Source organism: Pectinophora gossypiella, chromosome 9 (assembly GCF_024362695.1).
Source record: "Pectinophora gossypiella chromosome 9, ilPecGoss1.1, whole genome shotgun sequence".
In the NCBI taxonomy this organism is placed as follows: Eukaryota; Metazoa; Arthropoda; class Insecta; order Lepidoptera; family Gelechiidae; genus Pectinophora; species Pectinophora gossypiella.
In genome coordinates, this window is record NC_065412.1 from 3,204,246 (window position 1) to 3,228,827 (window position 24,582).

General features: G+C 39.6%; 1 protein-coding gene across 2 annotated transcripts; it reads right to left on the reverse strand.

Moving 5' to 3' along the window:
* Positions 1–175: 175 nt before the first annotated feature.
* LOC126369421 (uncharacterized) lies at positions 176–23,031 on the reverse strand. Of its 2 annotated transcripts, none has more exons than XM_050013832.1 (6): positions 22,814–23,031; positions 14,382–14,520; positions 11,344–11,501; positions 10,245–10,352; positions 2,992–3,092; positions 176–1,939 (listed from the first exon to the last, which is right to left on the reverse strand). In XM_050013832.1, exons 1-6 carry the CDS (start codon positions 22,850–22,852, stop codon positions 1,753–1,755), a joined length of 732 nt encoding a protein of 243 aa, XP_049869789.1. In that variant the 5' UTR covers positions 22,853–23,031; the 3' UTR covers positions 176–1,752. The 2 variants fall into 2 exon arrangements, with proteins under 2 accessions (XP_049869789.1, XP_049869788.1); XM_050013831.1 differs by having other exon boundaries at positions 14,172–14,520.
* Positions 23,032–24,582: the final 1,551 nt, after the last annotated feature.

Here is a 24,582-nt window from a genome sequence, read left to right on the forward strand (position 1 = left end):
CAATAAGGCCGCCCATTGGTACTGTTGTTTGATAAATGTTTTTATGTTTTGTTTGTGTGAAATAATGGATATTTGATTTGATTTGGTTTGATATTTGACCGCTACGATTTTTTAATATTATTCTGCAGGTGTGACATAACAAAATATATTATTTAAATAAAATAAGACGTCCAAATTCATTATAATTCATTTTATTTTATATTCAACTCAAACACATTAAAAATGGAAAACTGAAAACAAACCTTTGAAACAAAGTAGGTACCTATCATACTTATACTATTATTGTCATTTATTGTAATACACTAAAGTACTTATATATTAAGTTCTTATACTACAATATAAAATAAAATACAATAAGTAACAGTATAAGATTACAAATAATACAAATTACAGTTGTAATCTAATCACAGATAGGTATTACAAAATGGAAAGAGAAAGCCTCTCCACGTGGCTTAGTGAAAAGTTTAAGAGTTTTAAATGAAACTAAATTAAATACATATAATTTGAGAAATAATTGTGAATATAAGAATCAATATTATAGTTAATGTTGGTGACGGCCTCTGTGGTCCAGTAGTTGAGCATTAGGCTCACAATCCGGGGACCCGGGTTCGAATCCCGTTGGGCATATATCACAAAAAACACTTTGTGATCCCCAGTTTGGTTAGGACATCGTAGGCTGATCACCCAATTCCCCAAAAGTAGGACGATCTGTGCTTCGGAGGGCACGTTATGCAGACGGCCCCGGTTACTATGTTCTTAAGTATGTAGTTGTCACATGAGCCGTGACACCAGGGCTGATGATGTAATATAATTCACCTTACAACCCTCGCGAGAGAAGAAGACGATATTTAATGGTTGCAGCACATAAAGCTGGGAAGGCGGAGAAAGCGGATCTCGTGTGGAGTTTTCTATAATTGCAAACAAAGTTCCGTTTGTATCGCTTTTCAGCTGTGTGTGCATCAAACTTGATTGGTTTGTGGTTTAGTTACTTATTATAAATTACCATGGTTTTTCTAATCAAAACAACGGCATCATTATAATATCGTCTCTCTACATGTAGAATGGCATGTCATGTGAAATGACATGTCATTTTATTATAAGGCAGAAGGCAAGAGGGAAACCACTGCCCTATTTTTCCCTAAAACGTAGCATAGAGAATGCTACACCGACAAGAGCGTGGCTCTTAAATAAGGGTCTTATCATACTAGCGGTTCGAAAGCGGCTGCGGAGCGGACCGGGCACGCAGCGAATGCGTTGCGGACATGTAACGAATTCGCCGCGCATGCGCAGCGCAACGTCACCGTTGCGAATAGCAACGTGGACGCCATTTTGTACAGACTCATTCAAACATGAATTAATCATCATGGCAACATTGGCAAATTCCGATTTTGATACAGAGTTATTTATTAGTGAAATCCAAAGTAGTTACGTAATATGGGATCAAAAAATAGAGAATTTAGTGATTTTAATTTTTTAAAAAGGCATGGGATGTGATTTTTAATTTTATTTATTCAGAGATTTACGGAGAAAACAGTCAAGGACAAAAATGAAGCAGGTAAAAGAAACAATTATATTTATGTGTAATAAATTATATTATTTTTTTTTGCCATGGTAATGCCCCTTCATTTTAGTATAACCTAAGGGCCTTTAAATTAGTCGCAGGGCGGAGAATTACCAGTCTATACGTAGTACTTATTATCAATTATTCTATGGCTGTAAGCAGCTTCGTCGTTCATTGACTTCCCGAGGTTTCTATACTCCACTGCTATGTATTCCGACGCAGGAGCAGCAGCTGGGCAGGTGGAAGGGCATGTCGTACATCAGCTCCTGTCTGTCGACGTCGACAGCTGTCATCCGTCGCTCCATGAACTTCTGCTTGCACGCGCTCGTGTAGCCGTTATTGAACACCGCTATACTATTGCACGATTGCTTGCTCGATCTGTAAATAAAATAAGGCTAAAAATGGCCATATCTTCGGAAGATTGATTTTTAAACGGCTTCAAGACACCTCAGACATATTCCATGTTAATATCAATTTGATACCTCCACGCGTTTTTGAGAAAAAGGTCATGACAGACAGACGGACAGACGGACGGACAAGAAAGTGATCGTATAAGGGTTCTGTTTTCCCTTAAGAAAATTGTTTTTTTTTTTTCAAGAAAAACAAGAGCAATAGTAATCCAAACCGGAGAGACTGCATGAAGTCTTTGATGAGAGTGGAAGAAGGCGAAGAAACAGAGGTCTCTGCCTACACCAACGGGAAATATGCGTGATTTTAAGTATGTAAAAATGATTATATAGGTATCGTTAGCGTGTTAGATCAACCGACTCCAGCAACCCTCAGGGTTATCATTGAGCTGTCAAAGGTCCCTGACATGAATCATGCTACCTATACATACACCCACTTCTCGCTAGCTATGTTTAAAGCAAAATGTAATACAGGGTGAGCCTACTGCCATTACATAACATAACATAAACAGCCTATATACGTCCCACTGCTGGGCACAGGCCTCCCCTCAATCAACCGGAGGGGGTATGGAGCATACTCCACCACGCTGCTCCACTGCGGGTTGGTGGAAGTGTTTTTATGACTAATAGCCAGGACCAACGGCTTAACGTGCCCTCCGAAGCACGGAATCATCTTACTTTTTCGGACAATCAGGTGATTCAAGCCTGAAAAGTCCTTACCAAACAAAGGACAGTCTCGCAAAGTGATTTCGACAATGTCCCCATCGGGAATCGAACCCGGACCAGCTCTAACCACTAGACCACGGAGGCTACTGCCATTAATTGGGCTCAAATCCTGGAAACCACGTAATAATAGGTGACCTTTGAAATTGCCGTTCTGTAGTACTGGACATTTCAAATTAAAATATTTTTTGTTTTGAAATTATTGTAAAGCAATAAGGTCGCCAATTCTGCTGTAATCTTTTTTGTACGTTTCGTGCATGTGGGTGCAATAAAGTATATTTGATTTGATTTGATACTCACTGACATATTTCCACACGGTATCCTTGTATAGGTTTGTCCTTCCTGTTGAAGATGACGTACCATTTGCCGTCCTTGCCCTTCGCGGCTTCCGGGCTCAATACCTGAAACATCAAGCTTACTTTAAACTCATGCTTATGGTCTTTTATGGGGTGAGCATCATCATCATCATCAGCCCAGTAACGGAAGAACGGGCCTTAAACCATCACGCGGGCCCAGTGCGGATTGATGGTTATTAACGACTGCTAATGCAGCCGGGACGAGCGGCTTAACGTGCCTTCCGAAGCACGGAGGACCTCAAGATGAAAACTTTTTTTTTGTGGTCACCCATCCTATAGCCGGCCTTTGCGAAAGTTGCTTAACTTCAACAATCGCAGGCCAAGCTCCTCAATGAGCATAGCTACAAGTAATTGGAATACATGAGTTGCATTGATCCGTATGGTGACAGTTGATTTAGGTGTCCGATACTACCCCGCCGGCGCGGTCGACGCTTTCCCTCTTTCAGCGCTTATCATTATCAGCCCAATAAAATCGATTGATTCTCTCAATCGACGCCCTGGTGGGTTAAAAAGGCCATATCGAAACAATTCATCTAAAAAGCCAATATAGCATTGGACACTTACTTTTTTGTTTATTGAATTTTGTAATATCTGTGACGTGTAATTATTATTATCAACCAATTACGATGACTATATGCGCAAATGTCAAATTGCAATATTGCTTATTCGATTAATTACCTGGATGTGGCCTTTTTAACCAATCTGAGCCGAGCTTCGCGGCCGAACCTCGTCTGGGTTCTATTAGGCCTGTTATCTCAAATCTCCCCTCAATCAACCGGAGGGGGTATGAAGCATACTCCACCACGCTGCTCCACTGCGGGTTGGTGGAAGTGTTTTTATGACTAATAGCCAGGACCAACGGCTTAACGTGCCTACCGAAGCACGGATCATCTAACTTTCGGAGAATCAGATGATCAGCCTGTAATGCCCTAACCAAACTAGGGACCACAAAGTATTTTGTGTGATATGTCCCCACCGGGAAACGAACCCAAGACCTCCGGATCGTGAGCCCAACGCTGAACCACTGGACCACGGTCGTCGTTAACGAATTCTAAATAATAATAATTGTATTAGAACTCCGCTCAACTCTTATATTATTATGTCAATGGGAGATAGCTGGTACTAACAACACAAGTTATACTTATTGTAATTACCAACAGTGTTTTGTAATTGATATTTTCTGTTATTATCATAACTGTATTAACACTTTCAAGGACAGAACGTCTAATGACGTTCCGATTCCAAGTTGTCATACTCTCATACTACCTATTACGAACCATCAATGACCCATGGTCTCTGTCCGTGGAAGGGTTAAGTTATTTGGTCTAATAAATACATTTCTTAAATAGTTTTATTCGCTCTCAGTCCAGTACAGCGGCGGAGGAGATTCGTAGTTTTAGACTTTTATGATATATTTTATGATAAAGATAATAATATTAAATGGATTACTTCAGCTCAACACAAGAAAGACAAGAATGTTTGCAATAAAAACTTGGCCCTAAAATACTGAATTTGAAATAACTTTGTAAGTGGATTAAAAAGGATTGTGAAACACTTGATGATATTTGAACAGTAGAGTTTTTTTTTTATATCCAGGCGGAGGATTTTTGAGCTTCTTTATATAAGTGGTGCATGCTCGCCTCGAAATGTTCGTGTACGCGGTGGCGTCCGGAAGTCGGGTCGCACCTTTCCCTCAAAAATGTGCGAAGGGAGCGATGGCTGGCTTTCGCGTCAACTCGTGATCGGGTGCTGCGTATGTGGACAGGCCTGCTTCTGTCAGGGAGCTCATAAAACATTGTTTCTGTGATAAAGTCACATAAACTCTTTATGTTTCACTTTCCTTCCACCGACTGTAATTGGAATACCATTGTATTTAAGTATAAATTATGTAATACAAACTGGATTAAAAGAAAAGAAAGGAAATCATGAAACAGTAGGACTAGGGCCCTGTGCTGGGAGGTTTTCTGGCCACGTCTTTCCCTCAGCGTTACAGATTCCGATGTGGTAGTAGTTTTACAGCTAGTAACATAATATGTAATTTAATTATGTTTGACGTTCAAAAAGCGCTAACTTTGTAAGCCAATTTTGAAAAATAAATATTTTTGAATTTTGAATTTTATCTGACAAACGGCATAAACTAGTAATTGATGTTAAATTGTGTATGGATTCATTATTTCACCACTCGTAGACTGTAGTAACCACACCTACAGACCTATGGGGTATAACGTAGAACCCTTGCCCAGGGATACGGGGGTGAATTTCAACAAGTCTCATTTTTTTATCATTTCGGTGAGATTTTTTATTTTAATACTTTTCTTCACATATTTGACGACAAATAAAACTTTAACCTATTTTGAATTATGTGCGTGAGTGGGCATCAAATACGATCGAAACTTACTGAGATATTTAAAATTGAATTTTTATGAGTCCACTGAAATGATAAGTACCCACTGAAATGATATAAATGTACACCGAAATGATATAAATGTACACTGAAATGATAATGAGTCCACTGAAATGAAATTAACCCACCGAAATGATACAGTCAAGAAAAATTGTGCTGCTTAGCTAGGGTTCCGTACAAAGTGAAGTTCGATTTATACATAAATAGCCTATACAGGGTGTTAGTGACATCGTAACGAAAACTTTGAGGGATGATTGAGACCATGATTCTGAGATGATATCAAGTGGAATTTTCCGTCGCAAAAGTATGGAACAGAAAATAACTTAAAAAAAAACAAAAATTTTCATGAATTTTCCGACTGAGAATTCCACTTGATTTCAACTCAGAATCATGGTCTGAATCATCCCCCTCAGTATTCGTTACGATGTCACTAACACCCTGTATACGTCCCACTGCTGGGCACAGGCCTACTCTCAATTAACCGGGGGGAAGGGGGGGAGGGTATGGAGCATACTCCATCACGCTGCTCCACTGTGGGTTGGTGGAGATAGATTTATACATTCTTAGATAAATAGTTCAACACTTGCTAAATAAAAAATAGTTTAATACTATTTACTAATAGTAATAGATTGTTGTTCGTTTCTTTCATCGAGCAATAAAAAATGCATTTAGTTGTTGTCAATATGTGGAGCCGTGGTAGCCTAGTTGGTAGAACGCTTGCCTCTCACTTTGAGGTCGCAGGTTCGAATCCAGCACAGGCCTAAACCAGTGATTGTCGAATTTATTTTCAAATTCATGTTTAGATCAGAAATGATTGTCACATGCTCAGCGGTGAAGAAAAACATCGTGAGGAAACCCACATTCCCGAAAATTCCATTTTCGGAGGTATGTGACCTAATGTGCATTGGGCTGGTTTCCCCTTCGTGGGTTGGAAGGTGAGACAGGCAGTCGCTTCTGTAAAATACTGGACCTGTCAAATCTTCAAGTTAGGTAAGCGGACCCTGTGAAAAATCGGGATAATGCTAGGGGGATGATGCTTATTCTCAATATGTCTTTTTTGTGGCTATTGTCATTGCTTCTTTATTACTTACCTACATTTATTAGGACCACAATCTCACCTGATGGTAAATGACGATGTGATCTAGGGTGGATCACACTTACCTAGCAAATGCCTATTCACCCTAGTCTTGAAGTCTCCTAGATTATAACGAGTTGGAAGTTATATATGGATATAACTTCCAACTCGTTATAATCTAGGAGACTATAACGAGTATGGACCCAAGAGCTTGAGATGGTTGGTAATTCACTCCGGAAAGTCCCAGTCAGGAGGAAAGGACTCCGTTTTGCGGTGAACAGACACGCCTGGGTCATGGAAGCGTTGAGTCCAACCTACTTGTTGTCACCCCAGTCTGAGACGGACTTAAAGGGAAGTTTCACACGATTCACAAGATCCTCTCTGAGGGCACTATCATCTCTGGTGCTTACGCGTGCATTGGACATGTATCTCTCCGTCACTGTGCTATCGTCTGCATGCCTAAAGATACCGGGCATAATCAGCAGATCATTGATAGAAAAAACGTGGCGGAGAGAACAGATCCCTGAGGGAGTCCGGCATTAATAGCATGTAGATCAGACAAGCACCCATCAACTACTACCCGAATCAATCTATACCTATCTATTCAATTACATAGGCTAGAAGGGATCCTGAATATATCAAGGAACACAACAAGATCCTCGCCTTGATTCTAGATTGCCTCACTTCATAAGCGTGTAGCATACACAAGAAGAACATCAGTTGACCTATCTCTGAGTAAATTGTTGGCTTCAAGGTACGCCAGGAGGCGGTTGTTCAGGATTAGCGGCGGTTGTACCGAGATAGGGCGGTAGTTAGCAGGGTTGGTACGAGTGCCTTTTTTGGGCATACGCTGCACATTGGCAAGGTTCCATGGTTTCGGGAATTGTCCTGAACCCAGAGAGAGCAGGTAGAGGCGTGTCAGTAGGAGACTATTCAGGTGCACAGTTCCGCAGTACTATTGCTGGGATATCATCAGGACTACTGACCTTATTCACGTCTAGAGTGCGAAGCATTTTTATATGGCAGAAGTTTGCTTCGACCGATTTGACTAGCGGCTAAAAGGTTTTACTACAAGCTCAGTCAGTTTGGCATCAATTTGGACAATATTGTCGAAACGTGCCCTGCGCATTGTCTTCTTGCAAGACTTTGCAGCGGTATTCAGGGAATTTTTCAGAGCCCGCATGTTAGGAGGCATATTAGAGCTTCTGCACTAGCATTCTCCGCGATGTACCATGAGCGAGCCTTATCGTCAGATGATATGTCAGAAAATGGGATAGAGTATTCCATTGCCTGATAACTAATATGGCATCTCCGCAGCTCGTCGAGTCTTCTGAAGAAAAGCAAACCTCACGCCAAGGATAGGATGCGAAGAAGTGCCGCATCTCATCCCAATCTGCTAGCGTGTGTCACCATATTTGTCTCGATCCTCTGGGGCTAGAATCAGGTGGGGAATAGACAGACACATATCTCACCAGACAATGGTCGGATGTTCCCAAGGGGGAAGTCACTGATAGAGATTGATATTGATCCGGATCAGTTATCAGCAAAAGGTCCAAGCAGTTGGCGCTATAGTTAGCAACGTCAGGTATCTTTGTAACGCAATTCACCAAATGTGACAGATTTTGCCACACATGGCAAAAGCTTGCGCCTCTTTGCCAGCATGGTTGGTCTTCTGGAATGGGAACAACCACTCTTGCTGGTGGGCGTTGGAGTCCCGGAGAAGAACAAGTTGCGCTGAGAGATACTTCCGCCGTGCCAACTCCACTGTCCTACTGAGGTAGGTGAATAACCTGCTTGTCTCAGAGTTACCGCTGTGCGATCGGTAGACACTGGTGTAAACTATTTTATCCAGGCCAGTGTCCACCAGGATCTAAAGAATGGATAAGTCTGGGTATTCAAGGTTACCGAGAAAAGCAGAAAGAGGAGTTTGATAGAAGGTTATATGACGTTTTCCAATCACCCAAAATGGTTTTGGAAAACCATGAGATCATCTCGAGGAAAAATAAAATAGCTCCACAGAACTGTTAAAAAGGCCCTTAAAACAATACCTAATTCGAAACTAAAATTGAACACACGGATCTCTAAAACTTAACGGTTTTATCATTTCAGTGTTACTTATCATTCCCATGGACTGTTATTGGCATTTCAGTCCACCGAATCCACCGGAATGATAACACCGAGATGATAAAAAACAGGTTATTTTTGTATAAACTGTGAATTTAAATAACTATCGAAAAATCGACACTTCTCAAACAAAACAGTACTTGCAGCCGATTTAACACATCAATATGAAATAAATTGACCTAATCTAACACGAGTTATAGAGGCTACCGAAATGATTTTTTACAGATTTTTTTATTGTCCCCCTATCACCGAAATGATAAATTTCTTTTTTTGGCGGGAAACCATTACACGCTGTGACGGGTATGTTCACGTCTAGCGGTCGAGCCGAACCAATGCGAGGTGTTGGCAGGTAAGGAGGTGTCATAGACGCAATGTTGACGGAGTTATTCTACCAAAACTTACTGTCCTCTGAAATGATAACTTTTTTTCGGACAAAATTTAACTGCCTGTCAAATGTATGAGAAGGAAGGTAAACAGACAGAAATAGTTTTTGTTGTTAGATTATTTAATAATTTAACGAAATTCTATCAATTTAAATCCCAATAATAGAAAATAATTGTAGAGCAAGACATTTTATAAGCGATAATGGGTTACGGACAAGCTACCGAAATGATAAAATGACACTTTAAAATTTTTTTTCAGCGTGTTACAGTTGCTGAAACTGAATGATTTTTTTTGCCAAGGTAGAGGACTACTTACTTTACCCAGACAAAATATTCAAAATCATTTAGCAGAACATTGCACTACCGTTCTCAGTCAAGACAAGTTTTTTTTTCGCTTTTGCAATTCACCCACGGGTGAAGAGCTCAACGGTTGCAGAGGCGATGATGGGAGCCATCGGTACGGCAATGCAGGACGGAAGGGGCAAGTCACAGGGACTGTAACCTGGAACCTGACAGAGGGCAGCAGTAACTGTCAGTACTATTCAGAGGTGGAGGATAGGAGTCTTAGTATGCCTTTGTAATAAGACTACTCTGAGCGCCATCCCACTTGCGTCAGAGTACTGCGGGGCAGAAGGCAAGAGGGAAACCACTGCCCTTTTTTTCCCTAAAAAAGTAGCATGGAGAGTTAGGAGAATGCTACACCGACAAGAGCGTGGTCTTAAATTAGTGATGATGAGACTGTAGTAAAGAAACGCTGATTGTTTTGCCACTTTGCATACAATTTAAGTAGGTAATTACAAAGGTTACAAACACGTCGGACGATAAGAGACAGATCGATGAATATAAAAACTTATTTAAAAAGGAAAGAATAAATATTTTTTAAAAGCTTTTTTAAAAGGTATTTTTATGTTGCAATTGTCAACAATTGGGTCGTATATTACGTTCAAGATAAATTATGAAATTGTGATTATTAAATAAAGCCAGATCTAAAATTAACGAAAAGCAGTTCCTTTTTTCTATATAAGTTATTTATAAATTTTAATGAAGAAAAACGTATTAATAAGTCCGACATTTTATCACGTTTTTCTATGACATCACAGTGTGATTTTTCAAACAAATTCCATAGTAAATTCGTGTTTTGATGTTTGTTTAGTAAAAAGTAACTGATTTGTTGTTGGAAACCAGCATGTTAATATTAACCACGCACATACCTTTTCCCTAGAGATGCAGAGGTCGACCACAGAGTGCTCTGGACCCTGCCTTTGCGCAATTTCTGGCTCCAGTTTGTCCAATTGGAAATTATTTATCTTATCGCCCAGCTGAAAAGATTCGTTAATATTATACAGGGTGGCCTGGTTCACATTCAAAATGAAAAATTAGGTAGAGTCGCGTATTGGCTACCAGAAACATGTCCAAGTATGTTCAGTGACTGTTCGCAAGTGCGTTTAATGAGGTCTTCTTTTTCTATCGTGTGGGTTGTGAGGTGGAGTACCAACCTCATCAACCCTAGTGTCAGGGTTACTATTGAGCCGCCAAAGGCCCCTGCCATGGCTCATGTAACGACTACTTTCTTACATCAGTAAGTAGTAACCGGGACCAACGGCTTATCGTGCCTTCCGAAGCACGGATCATCTTACTTTTTGGACAATCAGGTGATCAGCCTGTAATATCCTAACCAAACTAGGGATCACAAAGTGATTTTTGTGATATATCCCCATCGGGATTCGAACCCGGGACCTCCGGATCGTGAGCCCAACGCTCAACCACTGCACCACGGAGGCCGTTAAGGCATATGCGTATTTGGTTTTGGTAAAACTCGAGGCAAATAGCTTTCTTTGTGTGTCTTGATCTATAGAGTGGCCTAAAGGAAAATAGAAAATCTTTTAAAAGATACAAAATAACTTAGGTCATATCTCCCAAACCGTAAGGATGTATTGTCAACGACACCACGATGCCGCACCACTGTGGTGTCGTTTACTTGTTAGGTTAGGTTACGAGTCGTTGACAATACATGTTTACGGTTACGCACGCATATAATTTAACCTCATTAAACGCACTTGCGAACAGTAAATAACAATAAAAACCTAACACATTTAAAAATCAGATTAAGTCATCCCGTTCTATCTTTAAACTACAGCTTGGTATTATCAATCACACGCACACTCAAACACAAACGCACGATTTTACATCTTACACCCACCTCATAATAGATCACAAACTGACATTTATAAAAATAAATAAAATACGGTTCAAAGTGGAACTATGTTACCAACCGAATAAAGATATTTTCGAATTTGAACCTGACGTTACCTTATTTATAATATTATTGACGACGTCCTGCGGGTAGTTGGGAATAGTCTCGCAGACGCCCATGGCCATGCAGTCGGAGGGAATTTCCGGCTGGAACTTCTCCGCAGATGTGCGCCCCGGGAACACCACGCTATCTAACGGCCGCTGGTCATTTGACCCTGGAAATGTAAGAAACAAAAAAAAGGTTAAAAAGGCCACATCGAAGCAATTCATTTAAAAAGCATTACGCTAGACACTGCAGCGTCTGCGCAACGACCACGCGACATCGACGCCGCGGCGACGAACACCGAGCTTGCGCGGCACTGGCGTCGCGTAGCCAGCGTAGCTCGAATACGCGTGGACGTTGCGCGGACGCTAGCACAACGACCACCATCGAGAGGCGCTAGTCTCTAAATTAGAATTATTTTTTCAGGTTCCTAGCGTCCGCAACGGGCCTTGTGTGATCAGGGCCTTATTTATTTTAATTTGTTTATTTAGTAGGCTCAAAAAAGGGTGGGATTACAACACTAAAATAGGTACACAATAATTGTTTTGGACTAAATCCCAGCCCAAGACAAGTGTGCTCAGCGTGGCAAATGGGACGAAGCGTATAAGTACGAAATGTTTGTTGCGGCATCTAAGTAGTTGTACAACCTACATAAAATTCCAAATGTACCGGGTGCATTTCTTGTTGTATTCTTATCACATTGTTAATACCAGGAATAAAAATAAACTTGCTTTACAAGTCAGTCGATTACATAAGATTACTAAATCTTTTAAGGGGCAATGTATACGTTTTTACAATAAGATTCCCATTGACATTCAGAATTTGCCTTTCAACTGCTTTAAGACACTAGTTAAACAAAAACTTTACAAAAAAGGTTATTATAAAGTTAGTGATTATTTAGAAGATATGAATGCATGGGATTAACTGTCTGAGAACTGATATTAGGCAGCTAAATTAATCAATTGTATATTTTTTTAAAGAACGTCTAGGGCCCTGTGCCGAGGTTTTTCTTGCAGCTTCTTTTCCCCGGCTATACAGGTTGTGAGAAGCTGCAGTAGTTTTAGGCGGATGAGACGTTCGTTATGTAAAAATTGACGATTCAAAGTGTAACTATGTTACCTACTGAATAAAGATATTTTTTGAATTTGAATTTGAATTTGAATCTACGTACTAGGCTTGGCAGCAGTCTCATTGTATGAAAATAATTTGAAGCTCAATGGGTTTTTTTGTTAAGTGCGTGTGGTAACTTGTCGCGCGTAGAAGTATTCTGACGCTAGCGGAACCATGTATAAGGATGTGTTGAACCTCGTTTAATATATTTAATCAAACCACAACTTAAAAAATAATCACATTAAGACATCAATAGGTCGAAAGGCCGGTCAATTATGCTATCCATTTTAAAATTAAAACAAGCCTGCTGTCCATAATAGGACATGTGTAAAAGGAGGAAGTATTCGTAGAGTGACGTCAAGGTTTCTTTAATTTGTGGTTTACAGATTAAATGTCAATATAAACGGTTCGCATTGATATACCAATTATATATTATTTGTATTGCTCATTAAGAATGGCCTTAGGGTAGGGATATTACGCTTGTACAGTTAATTGATGAATTATCTTCTTCTGTCGTGTGGGTTATGAGGTGGATTACTAACCACATCAACCCCCGTGTCAGGGTTATTATTGAGCCGCCATAGGCCCCTGACATGACATATGTAACTACTACGCACTTACATCAGTAAATAGTAACCGGGACAACTTAACGTGCCTTCCGAAGCACGGATCATCTTACTTTTGGACAATCAGGTGATCAGCCTGTAATGTCCTAACCTAACTGGATCACAAAGTGATTTTTGTGACTTGTCCCCACCGGGATTCGAACCCGGGACCTCCGGATCGTGAGCAGAACGCTCAACCACTGGACCACGGAGGCCGTTATTGAAGAATTATAAGTATCTGCTATATAAAATAACATAAACACCCTGTCCACTGCTGGGCACAGGCCTCCCCTCAATCAACCAGAGGGGGAAAGCAGCATACTCTACCACGCTGCTCCATTGAGGGTAGGTGAAACTGTTTTACGGCTAATAGCCGGGGTCAACAAATATTACTTTTTCGGACAATAAGGTGATTCAAGCCTGCAAGGTCCTTACCCAACAAAGGGCAGTCTCATAAAGTGATTTCGACAACACAACAGCTATATTAATAGTAATATATTATTATATGATTTACTCACTATCTTCAAAACGCCAGGTGAATAGCGTTTAAACGACAAAGTGTATTTTATACACTAATAAATTAAGTAGTTGTTGCTTAATTATCAAGAAAATTGAATCTGAGACTGCTGTGTTTCATTTAGCCTCTGTGGTTTAGTGATTAGAACGTTGAGCTTACGATCTAAAAATCCGGGTTCGATTCCCGATCGATTGTTCTATTAGGAGAAAGCGTCTGGAAAAGTAAGATAATTGCGTGCTTCGGCGCGGTTCGTCTCGGACTAACTAAACCCTAACACCTACACCAACCCGCAGTGGAGCAGTTTGATGGAGTATGCTCCATGCCTCCTCCGGTTAATCAGGAGGCCTTTGCTTAGCAGTGAGACGATAGGATATTATGTTATGTTATGTACGGTCACGAGCATTAATATGTATACACTTTGGTACCATGTCACATTAACTTTTTTTGACAAATTGAACTGTAGGTCTCACTAAATGTCAAATACGTTAGTGCGACAGAGTCCTAAAGTGGGTACATTATATTGCTCATGACTGTACTTATATTTATGTTTTTGTTATTCTTAACAAATATTGTGACTATCAAATTCAAATTCAACTGGTATTTTTCTTACCTCTTCTTGTATGTATAGTCGCGTACTTGACAGGCCTGTTAACAATCTTATACGAGCCATTTTCCGACCGTGGCCCCGAGTTATCAACCCATGATTGTACCCTTCTCTTTTCTTTTTCTTGGATCCTTTGTATTCCGCTGTCAACAGCGATTGAACGTTCGTGTGTGGGTCTTTGGGTCTTAAAACTATTAGTATATCGTTCTGGGTTACCGTTGTCTTCATTGACGTACGACTGGATAGTGTGATAGTCTATCCGTCTGGCCTGTGCCCTATTGTGGCCGCTGGTGTACCCGCTGTAGTCGACGTAGTCGGGACTGAACTGTCTGTAGTTGTAAGCTGAAGTTGTAGTCTGGAAAAGATCAGATAAAATGTTTAAAGATATAACATAAGCTTAGGATTATATCCGAATAGGGCAGTCAATCCTAAAGTGATCTAAATACTCACACCTCACCGGGCTTTTTGTTAGATCGCCGTCTGTAATGGTCGAGCCAACTGTGTTAGTGAAAACTGAACTAAGCGACAATACAATATAATTTCGTCATCTCATTTATGCAAGATCAGCTTACCTAACTTGAATATTTTACAGGGCCGATTCTATAGAAGCGATTGCCTTTCTGACCTTCCAACTCTTGGTAGGATGATCAGGAAAAACAGATTAGGTCAAAAACTTTTGAAACGCATTTCTTGGGAATGTGGGTTTTACAAAATAATAATTATACTTTATTTCATCAAGATTTATTTTTTTCTAATTCCTGGTTTCGTTTTACACTTTGCTTTCAAATTACTTCAATTCAAATTAAAATGACTACTTACTTACTTAATAATTAAATTAACATACGTTTAAAAAGTCAATAGCAAAGTTAATAATGTGTTTGAGTTTTCCTTCCCGTATGCTAAAATTAATAATGGGTCTAATTGACGTATTTATAGAAATAAATATTTAAATGTTTTTTTCCATTTTGCTTACAACCGCGATTATGTTTGGAGTTTCCATACTGTCAAATGGGGAAGATTGATAAATTGCTGGTTTGAAATACTGGTCATTTATGTCAGTATAGTCGCGTAGTGAAAATTTATAAGCGCCTTTTTTACGGACTCCGTGGTCCAATGGTTGTGCGTTGGGCTCATGAGACCTAGCCTCGGGGTCGAATCGGTTTTTGTTTAGACGTGGCCTTTTTAACCCCCTTATATTTCATTCGGTTTTTAAACAGTCAAATTGAAATTTTACATTCGTATTTTTACTGAAAATTGCGCACCTATTCACATCGAAGATGGCATCTGTGTACTTGTATTGAGTATAGTAAGTTTAAAAATAGGTACCTATGTACCTATTACCTATTTAAGAATAGGTACTTACTTAGTAATTATAGTTCGAAGTGACCTCACTACAGTAATTGAATAAATAATTGTTCATCAATGACGACGTACTTACTGGCGGAATTACCAACCTGTAATAACGTGTGACGTGCCTACACGTCCACGTCATAATGGTGCTAATTCCTGTAAATACCATCTAATTTTATTTTAAGTTATATCTGTCATTTTCTTATCCGCCGAAAAGGAAAGGGACGGGTAATCGACAAGCATAAAATTAATGGAACACACGTCAATTTTAAGCACAAATCTAAACCAACCGTCTAAAAATTTTACATCCGTCAATAACCCGTCACAGTTAAGTAGACAGCACGTCAAACGGATTGCATACCAGCGAGGTACCTTTTGATTCGCCCGGGTTATTCATTCATTTACTCATTCTTCCTAAAATTAAGAGCTGTGAATCATCCGTCCCTTTCCTTTTCGACGGATATGAAAATGACGGATATAACTTAAAATAAAATTAGGCGGTGTCTGCAGGAATCGGGGCCAATATCTATGTAAATGTGTCATTATAATCCCCCTAGCATTTCCCCGTTTTTCATAGGGTCCGCTTACCTAACCTGAAGAATTGACAGGTCCGGTTTTTTACAGAAGCGACTGCCTGTCTGACTTTCCAACCCGCGAAGGGTAAACCAGCCCAATACAGGTTAGGTCACACACCTCCGAAAATGCATTTGTCGGGAACGTGGGTTTCCTCACGATATTTTCCTTCACTGCTGAGTACGTGATAATCATTTATGATCCACACATGAATTCGAAATCAAATTCGATAATCATTGGTTTAAGCCTGTCCTGGATTCGAACCTGCGACGTCAAAGTGAGAGGTAAGCGTTTTACCAATTGACCTACCACGGCTCTACGTAAATGTGTAGACATACTGAATAACTGGGTATTTTGGTAAAATTAGTGCTTAATAAGACACGATGAATTTATTAAGGCGTACCTAAGCGCTAAAAAAAGACTAATAAAACATATATAATATCATAAACAGGTCAATCAACCTGAGGGGGTATGGAGCATACTCTACCACGCTGCTCTACTACAGGTTGGTGGAAGTGTTTGTATGGCTAATAGCCGGGACCAAACGTGCCCTCTAACAGAAAGCTCGGTGAGGTGAGGGGAATTTTGTGAGGTGGATTTCCAACCCCATCAACCCTGGTGTCAGCGTTACTATTAAGCCGCCAAAGGTCTCTGACATGACTCATGTAACGACTACATCATACTTTCGGACAATCAGGTGTTCAGCCTGTAATGTCCTAACCAAACCAGGGATCACAAAGTGATCTTTGTCCCCATCGGGATTCGAACCCGGAACCTCCGGATCGTGAGCCCAACACTCAACCACTGGACCATGGAGGCCGTTAGTCGTGAGCTTATGTTCATCATCATCAGCCCATTAACGTCCCCACTGCTGGGGCACGGGCCTTCCCTATGGATGGATAGGGAGATCGGGCCTTAAACCATCACGCGGGCCCAGTGCGGATTGATGGTTATTAACGACTGCTAATGCAGCCGGGACCAACGGCTTAACGTGCCTTCCGAAGCACGGAGGAGCTCAAGATAAAAACTTTTTTTTGTGGTCGCCCATCCTATGACCGGCCTTTGCGAAAGTTGCTTTACTTCAACAATCGCAGACCGAGCGCGAAGCTTGGTGGCGCAGCGGTCAGCTTATGTTCTGTTATAAAATATTTCTATTACTTTTTTTACTACATATGGCCAGCGGCCTCCGTAGCTAAGTACATAGCGGGAGATAATTACAAATATTATGATAGACGGGGCGCTCAATGAGCAGGCGTTAAACGTTTTTATTCATACGACCTTCAAAAGGTTATTATTTTACATAATGGACTTTATTCCGTGGAAATAAACAGCGAAGGTAGTTTGATGAACTGTTAAATACCTTAAATCAATTGATCATTGATATACAGACAAATTATTAGACTGCTCTACAGTCAGTTGCAGAAACGCTCTTTAAATTTTAAAGACGTCTTTAAATACTAATGGACCATTGTTGATGAGGTTGGTAATTCACCTCACAACCCACACGATAGAAGAAGAATGGACCATTAAATTGTTGCACAAAACAACATTAACAATAATTTAAATGTTCCTTTAAATATAACTAATGAAATGTGAAACTAGGACTTTTTCCGAAAGTAGCGTTAACCATACCATAATCATAAACTAAAAATGCCAGAAAAACATCACATGGACGTCAATGGACGGCCCCTAATGTACTTAAACTGGATTGTATCCTATGGAAAGAGTACTCTTGAAAATATAATTGGGTAATTTTACATTTCCTTGCTTTACTGGGAAAACGTGTTATTATAACAATAATATAACATAATTTACGAAATATATGATATTTATATATGTTAATATACTCATTGAGGTCCATTTTTAGTCTCACAAATCGCACGAGAGAAGATAACAAGAATGTACAAACTTATTTTAGTAAGTATCTAAGTAATATGCACGTAAACTCGCGCCTATCTCCAACCGGGATAAACAGAAACTACAGAATAAAGTGAATTAATAAGTTTTCTTTTTTGACGTGACTTATTGTACATTTGTCGCAGATGGCATTAACTACTTGGCAAATGGGGAGCGCTGAAGGCTCTCACCCGGTACAACGTTTAAGACAACAGGGCTGAGGGTGCCCAGTTGGGCGCGAACCTCGGCTCAGGGCGTCGTCTGAGAGGAAAGATATTTGTTAGAATTAATCAACCCTAGTGGGCCGATAGCGATAAGCGCTGAATGAGGGAAATATTCATAAGTAATAAAAGCTTCATAATTGTATTATTTCTGTAATTTAACACGAATTGTCCTTATGATTCCATTTGCGCAAGCGCAGGACTATGATGAAACACGGTTTACGTATATGTGCATTGTTCGCAAGTTGTCGAAGACTAGAAGTGTCATGGCAATCTACTAATACATGAATAAATATAGATTTTGCTGACGTCACGTTTTTTTCTATCGTGTGGGTAGTGAGGTGAATCACCAACCTCATCAACCCTGGTGTCAGGGTTACTATTGAACCGCCAAAGGCCCCTGACATGGCTCTTGTAACGACTACTTACTTACATCAGTAAGTAGTAACCGGGACCAACGGCTTAACGTGCCTTCCGAAGCACGGATCATCTTACTTTCGGAGAATCAGGTGATCAGCCTGTAAAATCCTAACCAAACTAGGGATCACAAAGTGATTTTTGTGATATGTCCCCACCGGGAATCGAACCCAGGATTTCGGAATCGTGAGCCCAATGCTGATCCACTGGACCACGGAGGTTGGTCGTTGTCACGTTTATATCTTGATAAATTAGCTGGGCCTTAACCAAATGAGGTATTTTTCAGGATACGTTCTCAATAAATAAATAAAGATAGCGGCGCTGTACAGAGTTGCCTTCGTTTAACATTCTTTGATATAACATTCATGAATAACAGACATAATGCATTATTTTATCTTTGTTTTTGGGTATAAAGGATGACCCTTGTTATTATACCCAGGCAAAACAGATCTTCCACCTGTTATTATTCTGATCACAATAAAGAGAAACAATATGTAGCAAAAAATAGCAACATAATTCTTTACCGGTTCCCTATTTTGTTGCATACAATTTTATGTTGCTGTCGGGTGGTTTGAGCGGATATAAATACGGGAGGTTCATGTTCAGTTTATTATTATGATTATAATAACTGTTAATTTTATTATTTAATTATTATTAGATTATATAACTTAATAACAGACGGAATAAAGTCGTGAATCTGTGACGACTTATTATTTTTAATTTGGAACTGGCATATTATTTCTTTTGTTTTTTATTTGATTTCTTCTTTTTCGAACGGGAACGTTATCCGGCCTTTTTAAAAGGCGGTGACGGGAATTTTGTTCGGTTGCGGTAATCTGCTATGAAGAGTTGGGGAGTTATAAGAGTATTAAAATCTGATGGTAAATGGGGAAATAAAATTTCTATAGTAAGCAACACTCGGGTAATTGGATGAAAACGTCTTGATACTTTTTATTTTTTACATTGTTTATGAAAATATAATATTATTCAAGAGAATTGCTGAATTGTTTGATTACGATGAGCACCTTCCCACCTGAGAGCAGTAGTATTATCACAATACAGAGCACGGAACAGATAATAATGTCGGTTAACGGGTGTGAATATACATAGGTACTTATGTAAATATTATATATAGGTAGGTACGTTACTTTTATAGCAAATTATAGTCTTAAAATGGTCAAGCTTCAATTAAATTAGTTCAATCTGACCTTGTAACAAGTTTATGTGTTTGTACGTGTTTTTACATTGCAATATGCTAATGCGTATCCACATTAAGAACACAAGTTTGTTAAATGTAGAAAACTGGTACATTTTTAAATTATCTTTTAAATCCAGTAAACTCTGCTGTACCCCCATCGGGAATCGTAACGGCCTCCGTGGTCCAGTGGTTTGAGCGTTCGGCTCACGATCTGGAGGTCCCGGGTTCAAATCCCGTTGGGAGCATATCACGAAAATCACTTTGTGATCCCTAGTTTGGTTAGGACATTACCGGCTGATCACCTGATTGCCCGAAAGTAAAATAACCCGTGCTTCGGAAGGCACGTTAAGCCGTAGGTCCCGGTTACTACTTACTGATGCAGTTAGTAGTCGTTGTATGAGCCATGTCAGCTTTTGGCGGTTCAATAGTAACCCTGACACCAGGGTTGATGGGGTTGGTAATCCACCTCACAACCCACACGATAGAAGAAGATCGGGAATCGTGTGAGTTATTTTAAATACTATTCTGTTATACACGTTGTATATATCCAGTATTGATGTCTGAAATTTGCAATCTCCTCAAGAATGCCGAGGCTCACAAAAGGAATAAGGAACCTGGGTGTTAAAAGGCCACATTGAAGCAATTCATCTAAAAAGCATTACAATTCGACATTTGCGCATATAGGTATAAAAGAAAGTGTGCAATATCAATAAATGCCCAATATCTATACTTATTTCTTTTTTAGATGAATAGCTTCAATGTGGCCTTATTAACCCTCCGGTTCTTTATTCCTTGTGTGAGCCACGGCATTCCTAAGAAGATATCTAAAATGGAATGTTGTTTTATATTGGAATGACAAAAATCTGGTTTTGACGTCCATTTTTGATGGAATCATTTACGTCATTAGCAACATTAACATCTTTCTATATTTCTGTATTATATTAAGTTAACGCGATCTCGTCCGTGAGGATTTAGGTACCTACACAAGACATAAAACATAACATAAATAGCCTTACGTCCCACTGCTGGGTACAGGCCTCCTCTCAACCGGAGGGGGTATGGAGCATACTCCTCCATGCTACTCCACTTTTCGTTGGTGGTCCCACAAAAGAGCGTTTCTGAAAAGCTTCGTACCTACACTGAGCTCATAAGCTCGTATCTGAATATAGGTACATGTCCCGTGTCTGGGTTTCAATCTACATAATTTTCCAATTTTCATTCAAATCAGTTCGGCGGTTTTGCCCTGCAAGTGCAACAAACAAACATACAGTTTACTTTCTCAATTTATAGGTAATTTCAATTAATGCTTACTTTATTGGAAATTAATGATTATTTCTCAGAATCTACTTAGTCTAAATGTCTTTCAAATTATTTCTAGGTGTAATTATTTAAAAGTGTTTATCTACTTATACTAGAAGTTTGAACCTAACCGACGTAACATAATCTTTTCGTAGAATTCCTTGTTCTCGCAGATATTCTAACATAACATAACAAATACTTTATTGCACACACAGGAAATAGGTACCCACTCAAGATACCTACAGAAATAACAGAGAATAAAAACCCGTGAGTGTGCACAGGAACTTTTCGAGTTAATTCCACCCACTCCATTCCATCCTTATGTTGTGGATATACCACCAATCCGCATGAAACGTTTTGCCTCTTCCTTTTTGTTGCGAACAGCTAAGGACTGAAACTGTCTGCTGTGGTCAGTTTTTCCAACTCGTTATAATCTGGGTGGGCCTCCACTGGTGGCAATTCAAGTTCGGCGAGACTTCAGTAGCCCGGAGTGAGATGGTGTTTGAGTTCGGATAGGGTATAACGTAGAACCCTTGCTCAGGGATACGGGTGAAGACCTCAACGGTTGCAGAGGCGGAGATGGGAGTTATAGTAAAGGGCGCGTCACAGGGACTGTAACCTGGAACCTGACAGAGGGCAGCAGTAACTGTCAGTACTATTCAGAGGCGGAGGACAGGAGTCCTAGTACAGCTTTGAAATAGACTACTCTGGGCTCCATGCTTTCACGTCAGACAGAGTACTGCGGGTCGGAAAGCAAGAGGGAAACCACTGCCCTATTTATCCCTAAAAAGTAGCATGAAGAATGCTACACCGACAAGAGCGTGGCTCTTAAATTAATGATGTGATGATAATCTGGGAGTTTTCGAGGCTAGAGTGAATCGGCAATTACTAGGTAATCGTGATCGACCCTAAACCAAATCGTCACTTACCGCCAGGTGAGATTGTGGTGAAACGCGACCCTATATTATTGAAAGATAAAAAAAAATAAGGAGTATGACAGGTACCTTATTGCTAAGTAGTCTCAATCTCTGTAAGGAAATCTATATTATCTTAGATACTTATCTGCCTATAGAGTAAGCAGCAAGAGTAGGTATTTTAGTCCAGACAAACACATTTATATGTACATTAGCGTTAGTTGCACTAGACAACATATAATTATGTAATTATCTAACCACTATTATCTAATAATACCTATAAACTTGATCATCTATAACAAAGCTAACAAGAAATAGTTGCCAACTATTAATCTGGATGGTAACTGTTTAGTTTTTTGATTCTACTTTGCTTTTTGCTTAATCTCGACGTCGTTTAGTTTATATTATTACTTTGTTATTCGCTACCACGCAATTCAAGGCGAAACTAATGTTTAAAATCCATGCGATTTTATGATCCTTTTGCGTTGTATTAAATGTAATGTACAAGAGCCAGTAACGCAGGTTGTCTAATGATGTACGATTCAATATTCAATTAGGTTAATGATGTTAAAAATCTATCTATCTATCTATTAGTATGAACACAATTACTAGCCCGTTTTGTATCTATGGACACAGAAACAACATAACTCCACAACACAACACATATCCGCTGAAGAAAGTGACAGTAACTTTTACTTTTAAACGCGGAACTCGACGCGACTGGATTTTAAATCGATTTTAAAGACAAATCGATCGACTTAAACATTTCAAAAGACTCACCAAAGTGACCCAGAAGAGGCATTGTAGTATCCAACCCATTATGCACTGGGGAAGCGTCTAAACATGGTCAAACTGTAGTGGACCACGACGCATGCGCGGCCGTACACTTACATATTACATGACGAGCACTCGCGACTATTTATTTGCCGATATGACGTATTACAAGGCGTAGTGCGGCGTCGGTATCGAGACACATGCACTTGTTATGCCGGCTGAATGTCAACTGTCGACTCACGGCCGCCCGCAGGTGAGACAGGTACGAATTCAACTTGTTTATTAACACTGACCAGTTTTCTCAGACCCCCGTCTACGATTATGCCACCTCCGCAAACACCGACTGTTCCTTCGAGCCCGAGCGGCGCGGAAGATCCTGCTACATTGGTGTTTTGACACAGCGCTTCCCAAGCGATTGACCCATTCGCTTTCCAAGTTCAAAGTTCGATTTCATTCAATAAATTATTATAAAATTAAATTAAATACCATTAATTATTATGTACTTATATCGACAATTGTTCCCTGTTTTATAAGTATAGTCACTTCACTAGTTATCAACTCAATAAATACCTATAGAATTTTAAAGGGAAACTTTAAACATGCATAAAATTAGATCATAAAATAAATTCCATTGATATTGTAACAGGTTGATTATTGAATATGGACCAAAAAATAAACGTTTTCAGAAAAACTGTTACTGGATGGGAATAGCCATATATAACACGATTCCGAAGTCAATCAGGGAACTACCTCTTGCTAGATTTACAAAAACCTTACATAGTTGACTTCTTCAGTACAGATTTTATACTGTCAAAGAGTTTTTGGACCATAAAAAAGACGGATGATGGGTTAATCTTCTTCTATCGTGTGGGTTGTGAGGTGGAGTACCAACCTCATCAACCCTGGTGTCAGGGTTACTATTGAGCCGCCAAAGGCCCCTGACATGGCTCATGTAACCGGGACCAACGGCTTAACGTGCCTTCCGAAGCACGGATCATCTAACTTTTTGGACAATCAGGTGATCAGCCTGTAATGTCCTAACCAAATTAGGGATCACAAAGTGATTTTTGTGATATGTCCCCGCCGGGATTCGAACCCGGGACCTCCGGATCGTGAGCCCAACGCTCAACCACTGGGCCACGGAGGCATTTGTGGGTTGATTAAGTATATGGTTTATGACAATGACAATGATGCATTGTATCTATAATTTTGACATGTTATACTTGATATTAATTTACATTTTCATCATCATCATCATTGGCCACAGCATCTATCGTAGATGATTCATGCAGCACTTATGAGTCTACGGGTTCCCGCAGCGCCACACACATTTACATTTTAGAATCCGTATATTTAATAATCAGAAATCAGAATCTTTTATTCAACGTAATTATCATGGATTTATATAAACTTGTTGAAGGTCAATGTAACATTTTTGAATTTACGTCATTTCGCAAGGTGTTATGGCTGAGGAGAAGAAATGACAAGAAACCGCAACAGCAACACATCTTTTAAAAACCAATGAGGATATACATTACAAGTTATTTAATAACTAGAGGAACACATTCAATACCAGATATTTAATAATAATACTGCACTGTATTTATAATAATTTTGACATGTTATATTTGTTTTGAATTTTATTTTTAAAAGATTAATATGTGTCTTAAATATTTGCATGCTATTGTCAATAGCTGACTAGGAGGAACTAATTTTAATGACGACCAACAATGTAATGAACCCCTCTCAATGGAAAATATAAATGATTATGATTA